The sequence below is a fragment of the Protopterus annectens genome, chromosome 2.part0 (genome assembly GCF_019279795.1).
Source record: "Protopterus annectens isolate FY-2018-M chromosome 2.part0, PAN1.0, whole genome shotgun sequence".
Taxonomy (NCBI): domain Eukaryota; kingdom Metazoa; phylum Chordata; order Ceratodontiformes; family Protopteridae; genus Protopterus; species Protopterus annectens.
Genome location: NC_056728.1, coordinates 73,499,742 through 73,511,926, shown reverse-complemented (window position 1 = coordinate 73,511,926; position 12,185 = coordinate 73,499,742). Strand labels below are relative to the sequence as shown.

Below are 12,185 nucleotides of genomic sequence, written 5' to 3'. Positions count from 1 at the left end.
ATGTTAGTTTGTGTGCATTAAAACTTGCCTTGCAGAGTTAGGTTTTGCAATGGGCTATACAGATGTGTGTGCATTTTAAAGTCTAATTAGATCACACCTGTTGCTGTGTATCATTATGACAGCCGATTTTGGGGTTTTATCCAAAAAAATGGGTACAATTCATCCATTAATATATTTGGAGAATGCAGACAAACTGTATTCTCAATTGTACATCATGATTATTTTATGTTTCCACAATTACATATGTACTTATGAGATAATTGCAAAGGTTCATATATAAATAATAGTTTCTCTATGCACATTTGACAGTCTCAGGCTAGAGATGGGGTTTACTTATTGTTTCAAGACTGAAAACTTTAACTCAAACATTAAAACAAAAATGTCCTGCACCCCTATGAAGAGGGCTTACCCCCACACACACATACCCAAAATTATGTACACCAACTCCACAGTCAACTATAGTGGAGAAAAGTTGGAAAACCTACAAATAGTTTACATCTGGCTTTGCCCACCCCTTTTACCATGTTACTAATGTGTAGTCACCCTAACCTTGCACTTTACCTTAGAAAAACCCTTTCTGTAAAACTATCACTACACAAGACAGGCTCAGGCACTGAAACATGTACAACCTAAATCTATCATCTTATTTAACTATATTCTAACCCTAACCTACCAACACTCATACAGACACATTTAATATATGACTGCATTCTGAACTGTCGGTATTCTGATACTGCAGTTCATACTGTCTGCATTCTGAACTGTCAGTATTTTTTACAGTAACTAATATATATATATATATATATATATATATATATATATATATATATATATATATATATATATATATATAAAATGATATGTTGGAGCAGTGGTGCAGCTGTTTACATTGTCACCTCACAGCAGCAGGTTCACTGGTTCAAGTCTCTGCTGGGGTGCCTGCTGTGCAGCTTTTGCGTGGGTTCCCTCCATGTAGTCCACTTTCCTTCCACATTCCAAAGACATGCATCTGGAGCATTAGGAGCATTTCTCCCCGGGCCTCAACTGAAATGGGCTGTGTCCCAGTCAGACTTTCCTGGTTAACAAGTGTTAAATAAAAATATATGTGTGTGTGTGTATATATATATATATATATATACATAATTGTATTAGCAGAAGAAATGAAATAGCTGAGTGAGATGTAGCCAAGATGGTCAACTAGTAGCAGCACTGAAGAAAATGTCTTTACATAAACATGAACATTTGTCAGGATTTTACATTAATAAGGATTCTATATGAGCTTTTTGTTATAGGTGACTTAAAAAGCTTAAAGATATCTTTAGATCAAACAGAAGACATCCAAAAACATCACGTCAGTTTAATCATCTTTCATTTGTGATATTGCAAAAATAGCATCACAAGAGGGAAATATGAAAATGGAATTTCAATGTCTAGAAATACACTTTCAAGACATTTCACAAATGGGCAAACTGTGCATTAAAATGAACTTGATTAAACAGGACCGAAACAAACAAATTGACTTAAAAGATAGGGTTTAACAGCAAAATGTTCAGATAAAAAGTATGAAATTGGCCTGACATCGTTGGAAGAATAAATAAAGAAGAGCTATATACTGAATTTCTCCTTAAACAAAATAACTGACTTCTGGAGAAAGTGAATCACTTAGTGAATAGAGACAGAATAAATAATATGAAGATACATGGTGTCTCAAAAAATCTAGAAGGTGACAGTATGATAACTTTCTTTCAGTTTGTCTACCCAAAATACTTAATCTGTCAGAAGGTTTGTTACGTGGAATAGAGAATGAGAGAGAGAGAGACCTCAACTGGCTTTATTCGATCCTCCAAACAAAAACAAGCTCCATCAAGATCAGTTTTAGTCCAGTTTATATCAAGCACTGACAAAGATTTACTTCTAAGAACTTTCTGGCCACACACTAGCATAGAGAGGAAATATAATTAGATTTGACTGTTACTATTTTTGTAAAGTCATAACAAAAAGAGAAAAAATGCCATCCTCGTATCAAAGAATTAAAGAAGAATGACATAAAGTGATATTTCTTATCCCAGCAAGGATAAAACACACTTCTACAAGATGGTACAAAAATCTTTATCACTCTGTAAGAAACAATATCATATGTCCAGGAAAACACCATAGTGGATTCGGCAGATTACATGGATTGAAGTGGAGTGAAGTTGGAGGCAAGCTGAAAAGAATAACCAGAAATCAGTCATCTCATCCAAAAAAATAAAAGAAAACCAAAAGACAAATGGCATTTCTGTTACAAGAATTTTATAAGAATTGCTATTTAATGTTGTATAACCAAGACAAACCAGTGGGATAGTAAAGATAGAAGAACGATACAGGGGAAATTATTTTCTCTTCCGCTTATTGCCTTAATTGCATATTAGTAATATCAGCAGATTGAAAATGAGGTAAGAAAAGAATAAGGTAATAAATTATTTATATATATCACTTATTCCCATCACAAGACATGATTTAAAGCTTATAGATTCCACATCTCTCCTAAATTATGTTAATGAGAAGATAATTAACTAATAAATGTACAAAAGAGTACACAGAAAATGTAAAGTTAATCACATCAGAAATGGGAGTAGGAAGTTACTTTAAGAATTCTTCTTTGATATTCTTTCATTTAAATTTATAAAGGTGCCTGCTTTAATAAATGTAAATATTCATTAGATCTATTTGTATATCTCAAACAATTAAAATCTTCTCAATAATGAACAATGTCAGGGGTTTTAGCTCAAGCTGCTTTAAAGCTGGTTGAAGGTTTGCACTTTACTTTGCACCACTCTCTGTATGAGCTTATATAACAAACAGCTGTTGTGCACAATAAAGAATTGGCAAAAGTAGGAAGAAAATTCCTGGGATGGGAAATCCAACAAACAAATACAGTAACACCGCTTTGACTTCTCTTTCTTTATTTTTGTATTTTTGATGTTTTTACAGCTCATAAGGCAAGTGAAATTTTAAATCAAAACATTTTTGTAATGCTTTATTAACAGTCTGAATACTAACACCGAAATAATAATCAAAATCATACTGTAGTAATAATAATAATGCCTAAAAAGGTAATCAATATTAATAGAAACAAAAAAATGTAAATACAACCATGTACACTATTTACAAAAATAAATGAAAGCATTTATAAATGGAGCACTTTTAAAATTTAATAAAATGATTCAAACGGTCAAAAACATAACTAACCCAGGTGCCTCGTATCACATAATGTACTACTATGGAGAAAAAGAGCTCATTTTAATGCCGCGGTGGGGACATTTCTTTACTGTGAGGAAATACATGAAAAATGCACTGCATGCAGCACTCCTATTTAAGGATACAGCAGCTGCACCACCCTAGAGAGGAAGTCTTGTAGATCCTGACCATTCATTCATTCATTGGTCTTAATCCTGCCCACTATCTACCAAGACAATGACTGAGATAGACTGTGGAAGGAATGAAGCGGGAAGGCAACAAATTTAAAACTGTAGGGAATATCCGCAATGTAAATAGAAAGCTCAGCCCAAGTATGAGGTATTTTTTTAATAACATTGCTGGCAAGCAACAATAAATTTTGGATTGCTGGGGGTTGGCTTGTCTTAGTTATCAGGTACACTTGATTTAGCAGAATTTGGCAGAATATAACTTACTTCATATGTTTTGCTTGCTGTGTCCCTTGTATTTTATTTGGAAAATCACCGAGTACTACAATCAGTCAAAAATGCCAGACACTGGAGTTCTATGCTTTTTATTGCTCAGAGAATGTATGTTGATATAAAACTAGTTCTACTGAGGGAATTCAAGTAAAAAATGCTGACATTTCTATCGGGGATTATGACAAATGGCTGATCTTTGTGCATTATTCTGACTTTTCAGGATTACTATGATTTGTGTGAAGCACCTTAAAATAATGTAATATGTGGACCCTGTTTCCATGGAACAAAGCTGAAATACAAGACACGCTTGTCATTTTTACTATAACTTCTGAGTGTAGAAAGTAACTGTCCCTCTTGTTTTTCTCAGTTTAGACAGTCACTCTTAGGCTTTGCATGAATAGTGTGCATTTGTGGGAAAACTGTGATTCATATCACGCAATTTTACACACCTGAAATACTTTAATGTGCGGCTACTATTTTCATGAAACAAGCTCAGGTACAATCTGTAACCATAATTTTAGCTACAACTGCTTGGTGGGTGTCGAGAAAGTGATTGAGAAGCTGTCTGTAGAACGTAATTGCCCCTCTTGTTGTTTTCTCAGTTTAAACATTCACTGACTAGCTTTGCAGGCCTAGTGTACATTTAAAGGATTAATGTGGTTTGTGTAAGTAACTTGGAATATTTGTATTTGTGGCTATTGTTTGTATGGAAGTTGACAGAGCTGAAATACAATACATGACCATCATTTTTATCACAATCATCTGAAGTGTACACAGAACTAGCTATAGCTGTTGGGTGGTGGTTTGAGCTTTCTACTGAAAGTAAATGATCTACTTGTTGTTTGCTCAGTTTCAATAGTCATTATCTGGCTTTACAGGACTAATGTGCATTTGTGTTAAGCAAAGCAGACTATGTAAATGGATGTATTGGCTTTAATTGCTGAGGCAGTCTGTAGAAGAAAATGACAAGCTACAGGCTGTTGCTTGCTCATTACTTTGACTTTGCAGGACTAGTGTGAAATGTGTGAAAAAACTAAAAATACTTGAATACGTAGCAACTGTTTGTGAATAGGATGGCCATGTAATGTATTACATATTTGTTCCATGCAATCATACATCTGAATTGTATCGCAAAGTGGTTCTAACTGTTTGGTGGGGGTTCTCTGGATGAAAGTAACTAACTCTCTTCTCTTTCGCTCATTTAAATTATCTTTTACCACAAGAACATCCAAACCTTCAGAGCTTCTAGTGGCTTGGTGGCCCCACACCCCAAAGCTGCTTAACATTATTTTCACACAGGTTTACTGCTGGCCTCTGCCCTGAAATCCACCTAATTTAAAGTCAACCCTTTTCAGAAGTAGGAACCAAAGGTCATTGTGGCTTGTGGGAAGGGCTTTAGAGGATGCACTTAATTCTTTACTTTTTCTCTCAAACCTCAGAGATCTGCTTAGGTCACTATATCTTGTATTGTTCTGGGGTTAGTGTGGTCATTATTTCTTTAACGTTCCTCTCACATATCATAGGTGTGCACAGAGGATTATTATTGTTTGTATAGGAGCGTATATCAGGAATACCAAGTTGGAGACATTACTGCAATTATATCTTTTTACACTTTTTTCATAATCAAACATCAGATGCATTTTAGGTGGCTATTGTTTGGAAGAGGGTAAGGAGACATGCTGCTAATATATGCCTGACAGTAACAGGTTGTTCAGTTTTGTCCAAGTCTGTAAGTCTGAATCAGAGAGTTATGTGGCTGTCTTCTGTGGGAAGGGATGAGGAGGCATGATGTATATATGTATGACAGCAGCAAGTTGAAATATATGACTTTGGTCATTTGTGATGCCACTTTATTCTGAATATAACACTAGAGGGAGATACACAGAAGGTGACTGTCTTTGAGGGGAGTATGTAGGTAGGCACTGTTCCCAGATATGATTTATACATCCTCACAAATATTGTCTTCTCAGTTAATTGTCAACCACTAGTTTGTCATCTTTAGGCATTAAACCTTTTCTATAACTTATTTCTTCCATAATATAAAAAAAAGACTGTCCTTAAATTTTTGTTCAGGCCATCTTTGTATCAAAAAGTTGGGAAAATGATCTAAAATGCACCTCAGAATATCTAGAACTCCCATGGTTTCTGATGGACTAATAATGCCTAGATCTCAGATTAACATAGTTATTTCCTCAGTAGTTACTACATATAGTCTTGGTCAGTTAGGGCTCATTGATAGGATGCAGGAAAAAGCAAAGTTAAAGAATAATGCTGATAATTTCCTTAATCATGAATTTTGTTCAGACCTTCATTGGATGAGAAAGGTTGAAAAACTGTAAAATGCCTTTCGGATGAACCTAGAACCCCTGTGGCTTAATTCATTTATTTCCTCCATAGTTATTAATGTACAGTGTTGATCAGTTAGGATTTGTTGAAAGAATGTAGTACAAATGCAGGAAAAAGCAAATTTGAAGAGTAAGACTTTCCTTGGTCTGGATTTTTTCAGGCCATCATTGGATAAAGAGGTTGTTTAAAAAAAAACCTCAGAGCATCTAGAGCCCCCATGGTCTAGCAGCCCTCCCCAACCCTGGATTAATGGAGTTATTTCCTCCACAGTGCAATCTAGCATAATTACGATGTAATGAATGACTGCAGGAAAAAAATGAACCGACAGAAAAGGAAGAAAAATATATCTGGATAGTGTGGCTGGCTAGGATGGGGACCATGAGGACACCAGGTAATGTGTGTGGAGGGTAGTGGACAGGGGGGGCACTGTGGAACCCTTTACCTAATGTTCCAGTTCACCAAAGGTTAGGCCTGGAAAGACTTATGTCATAGTAACCTGATTTATTCATCTGAGATTGTATATTGATTTTTGGATTTAGAATGATGTGTGTGTGTGTGTGTGTGTGTGTGTGTGTGTGTGTGTGTGTGTGTGTGTGTGTGTGTGTGTGTGTGTGTGTGTGTGTGTGTGTGTGTGTATGTGTGTGTGTGTGTGTGTGTGTGTGTGTGTGTGTGTGTGTGTGTGTGTGTGTGTGTGTGTGTGTGTGTGTGTGTTTGTGTTTATTTATGCCTGTGTGTGTGTGTGTGTGTGTGTGTGTGTGTGTGTGTGTGTATTTGAATCATGCAGGATCCTCCAAACTGCATGTATGTCATGTCACTGAGTGTATATGTCTGTTCTGCTGTGGATTGATGCTCTAACCTTGTTTTCCTCTACAGTGCACCCACTGACTGAATTTGATTAAGCAGGTAAAATTAATGAGTGAATATGCTGAGGGTTTGCTTGACTGGTCATTTTTACAAAGGATTAAAATTGAGGATTCAAGATGAATGTGTTTTAAAGCACTAATACAACAATAATACAACGGTTGCAGTTTTGGTAGCATTGTTGTCCTTTTTTTCCATTTTTGTTTCATATTTGGAACTGGAATAACAATTTCATCATTTCTTCTTCTTCATTCATTTGATATATTTGTGTTATATCTGACATTAGTTAGTCTGTATTTTAGAGAAACTGAATTAAGTATTTATGATACTATCACCTTTTGTTACATTTTGTAAAACACGGATTCTTGTTGTATCTTTCAGCTTTTCCCGGTTAGGGGTCGCCCCAGCGGAACTCCGGTCCGATAATGATTGGCAGTAGATTTTTACGTACCGAGTTGCCAGCTCTGACACACAACCTTCAACGAAGGTACGTCCATTCACGCATGTCTCCACACAAAAGATGCTTTAACTGAGAATCGAACAGGACAATGTCTTACTGTGAGGCGACAACGCTACCGCAGCACCACCACCGCAGTGTAAAACACTGATTCTATTTTTCCTAATTGAGTACACTATCACAACATTTGTGTTTCTGGTGCCTTCATCTTCTCATGATTGGAGCATAATGAAGGCAATGCCATTCTATGTATAGAGCATTGTGAGTTAAAGAGGTCCTTTATCCAGCCCTAACCTTTTAGGAGGTTCGGACTAGATAATGTACTCTCAAAATGAAAGAATTAAAACCATATGGACCTACATCCTGCCAACAAATTTGGATATATTTCATGGCCAGTGAGCAAGGCATAGCATGAAATATTATACATTATTCAAAACTAAAGGTTACTTACTAGATTTTCTGCTTTCTTTGTGCACATATTTTTCTCCACTTTTCTTAAGGATGATGCAACCAATGTCAGGACTGTGAAGAAACTAAGTAGATTTAGAGTTCTAGTACTCTTGATAAATTCTTAAGTATTTAATTGCTGAACTTCGATAAAGAATTTTATGCAAAAAAGTACAATTCTAGCACTTCACTGCTGATTAAGTGTAACAGCAGAAGTTCCAGCTGAGAGCATGAAGTGGCCATAACTGCACAGCCCTGGTGTCTAAAAGAATTTTGCCAGAAAAGCAGACATCAGGAGAAAATTAGTTGTCACTTTTATAAGCAGAAAATCTAGAGGAATGGAAAGACTTACCAATTCTTTTCTAGCAACCCCCTCTGCTTTTAGCAGATTTTCCTACCGCCTTGCAGTTATCTAAGAGTTGCTCGAAGGCTGACTGTGAAAATGAAGCATTTCATGTAGCACATATTTTCAAAGAATCTTATTGCATTCTTAAGTATGTTTTCCCATTATAGGATATGATGCATGTATGCAGAGTGTTCTAACTGAAAAAAGATAAAGATATTAGTACATCTGATTGAATGTTAATATAGAATTGCAAACTAATGACTCTTTCTTTTCAACAGAAGTTCCATGTAACTCTAAGCAGCAGTTTTCTTCTGAAGATAACAGAAAATACAACTATCTGTTCCAGCCTTCATCTCATGCACTCAGTCGACTGTCTGTAACTGCTCAGTTTTGGTTTTATGTCGGCAACAGCATACCTAATCAGCATCACAACTTGTCCACATCCCCAGCTGAAGTCTTTTTTCTCAAAGAAGATGGACACCTTGAAGTTGCAGCAACTAGCATGGTGATTAAAGATGGATGGGAGAACTTCCATTTATCAAAACCTTTTCTCCAGTACTTATCACAAAAAGTTTTCATCCTTCAGGTCAGGTGCCCTACTTGTCCATGTGTTTCAGATGCTGACAAAATGCCATTCATACTTTCCATCACTAGACCAAAAGTCTCAAGTAGATCTCGAAGATCTTCAACTCAGTGGTCACCAGTTGCCATGTCCCTCCTTTCTCGACCTTCTCCAGATAAGTCAGTCCATCATAACTGTCACAGAGCTTCTGTTAACATCACCTTTGAGGAGTTAGGGTGGGATAAATGGATTGTCCACCCTAGTTCATTTATATTCCATTACTGCCACGGCACCTGTCCTAGTCTGAAGAATCTCACCACTTTGCCTCTTGAGCTGTGTTGTGCTGCTGTCCCTTGGGAAATGAAGTCTCTTCGTGTCAGAACCACTTCAGATGGAGGCTATTCCTTTAAATATGAAACCATACCCAACATCAGCACTGATGAATGTGCCTGTATGTAGACATGAACATCTGAAGTGCTGGTATCAATACCTATCCATGGAAGCTATTGACACTGGCAATGAAGTTCAGACCCTATTACTTTGTCAAAATGCATATCTATAGCACTCTTGAAAAAGCTGTTCCACTATTTCTCAATTACATTTGGTAAAGTCTAAAAAGTGAAAGAATCAAGAACCTGGAATTTACTATAAACTGTGTGAATCTCATTTATGGTGGCAACATCTGTGTAACAACATTTTAACAGTTTATGTAAGAATGTATGCTAACAGTTAATTTAAATGAAAAAGAAACTAACATACTGATTATTACTGTGATGTAAAAACAGAAACTTAAAAACAGTATACATGTCTAGGTTTTGTTAAACCTAGCACTAATAAATTAGTAGATATTCTGTCATTATGACTTTTAAAGCAAGAACATTATTATTGCTTTTATTATTGTTCAACTAATTTAAATAAATTTCTTCTATATAAAAGATAAATAACAAGTGTACTTTGACTCACTGATCATACAACTCCTTGGACTTTCCTGCTACTAGCAGACATGCTATAACAAAATGGCCACTGTTCTGTGTGTTTATACCCTTCTGAATGCTTTCCAAATCTAACTCTAGGGGGATATAGGTATGTGTGCATGCATGTGTGAGAGAGAGTTTATATGTACATTGTGATGTGCTAGGGTGATTAGCTCAATCAAAAGATTTATTTTAGCTACACTCTTCAACATGTAGCATGCTTCAGCCATAAATCAATTTGTTTTTTTTTTTATTTAAAATACACTTTTTTATTACAGACTGCTGAATTATATATACAGCTGGCTTTCTTTCAACTTATTCACTAAACAAAAAAAAATTTCACCAATAATGTAGATTCACAACACATGGAATACAGATCACTTTTGTCCCAATAATTATGTCCAGGTTCTTCATCTGTTTTCTTGCAGTGGGATTTATTTCCCATCCAATTCCAAGTTCCTTCTCGTTCTTTTTCAGTTTGGACTCGTACAGAGTGGGCTTCCTTGTCATCCTAGGCCACTGCCTTTTGCAATCTTGATACCTCCATTAAAACACACTGCAGGCTGTCTCCAATAAATACCCATTAAAGACCCCTCCTCATACACTGCTTAGACCCAAAAAAAAGTAGACTCCATTTCCACACAAGGCCAGTTGCCTTCTGCCCATCTTGTCTGTATTAAAGCACAGCCACCCGATGAGGACCCCTTCTCATATACTGTTTAAATAGTACCCTTCACTACCCCTGTTTTGCAGAGGATCTGCCCCAGTTCCATCCCTGAGAGTTTTTCAGTACAGGATTACTTACGGGATCTGTCCTGATTCTAATTCTGATGTCATATGACTTCCCACCAACAACCTTAATGCCATACGTTTTTCCACATCACATACCCCCCAGCTCGCACACAGGGGTTGTTGGCTGACTGACTACATTGGTCAGGACATCCCACAAGTCAGTCAATGCACCATAAGGGCAGTCTATCCAGGAAAATCACTTCTGTCATTGGAGCAATTCTTGTCTCTATGTTCCTGTTGTGGAATAGTTTTTCTGTTCCACTCAGTCAGAAAAACTTTAGCTTGGATTGACTGGTTCTATCAGTCTTTAATTCACCCTTACATTGTGACATGGTGAGCATCTCCATAACTTCCATTGACCTATTGTCATCCTAGAAGCCTGGTTCCCAAGCTGCTATTTGCATTATTTTTCCCCATTTACCAAACATTTTTGTGCCTGTTTTGCCTAAAACTTACACCATCACTATACATAACTTTACCATTGCTGTGTTTGTATTGCACAGTACATATATCGCACATCATTTACAGCAGTATGCACAGATGTGTACACTTCTGGTCGTGTCCAAAGTGACAACATGGCTATCATTTGAGTCTATGCAGTTTATGGACAGTTACATTTAGTTCAGCTTCTTTCTGTTTTACCAGACTGATTGAATTTTCCTTCTCTTGAGTGCATCATTTTTATACTCACATCTGTTCATCTTCCATTGAATTTCTTGCAGGTGCATTTTTGTCCTCCTACTGGCACCTGATTTCTTTTAGTCATTTCCAGTAACATCAGAAGACTGGCTTTCTCTTTAACAGTCTGGGTAAACCTTCACTGACTGGGTCTCTCTCTCTCTCTCTCTCTCTCTCTCTCTCTCTCTCTCTCTCTCTCTCTCTCATAGCAATGTTTTTCTTAATTAGCTAACTTTAGACTTGTACTGAATACTGTTTTGGATTTGAAGGCCACAGTTGCATTCGTAATATGAGATCCATTTTAATTTTTACAACCCGACATTTCTTTGTCTCCAAAGATTTCTCATAATCATTCTGGATTTTATCATCAGCCAACAAAGTTATGTTAGATTATCCACCTTGCAATACAGCTTTCTTTTCCCTTCCTGTAGCATAGTAACAAAGCTACCATTAATGTTACACTTTTCTTTTAGATCATGTATGTACTGACTGATTCTGTTGTTTACTTTTCTTCCATTCACATCACAGCAGTGACAACTACTTTTTCAGTATTTTGCACCCAAATGTAACCTGTATGGGATCATCTCTCCCTTCATACATACTTTGATATATAAGCTGGGACAAAGCATAATGCTTTTGTTTACGGTACTGATCCTTTTGATTACGTCACTATCACAAGCAAAAGTTTGGATGCAGTTCATAGGTTCATAGGTTCATACTAGGCTATCTGCCCTAGGGCATTTATAAGCCTAGCCAGAGTGTGTTTGGCTTTCGCCACCCATTTTAAATGAATTTTGCTATGCCCTTTTTTGAGGTTAGTATACTGTGCCTCTGTCTAACAGTGACACAGAAGTGATACCCGGGGTAAACCTACGATCTCCCATCCACTCATCAAGATTCCTCTTGAAGAGAGTCAGTGAGGGACTCTGCCTAACCTGGACTGAGATTTTATTCCAGAGTGAAGGGAGCCTCTGGGTTATGAATCTGTCCCTCTAGCATGTCCTATTTATTTCAGTGCTGAGGTTCAAGTCTCTCGAGCATG

General features: G+C 36.7%; 1 protein-coding gene across 1 annotated transcript in view; it reads left to right on the top strand.

Moving 5' to 3' along the window:
* The window catches only part of INHA (inhibin subunit alpha), a 42,297-nt gene extending 32,634 nt beyond the window's left edge, over nucleotides 1-9,663 (top strand). The window contains exon 2 of the mRNA XM_044061920.1: nucleotides 8,416-9,663. Coding sequence (XP_043917855.1) covers nucleotides 8,416-9,158 — 743 coding nt within the window. The 3' untranslated portion in view covers nucleotides 9,159-9,663. The remainder of the gene's footprint in view (nucleotides 1-8,415) is intronic.
* Nucleotides 9,664-12,185: the final 2,522 nt, after the last annotated feature.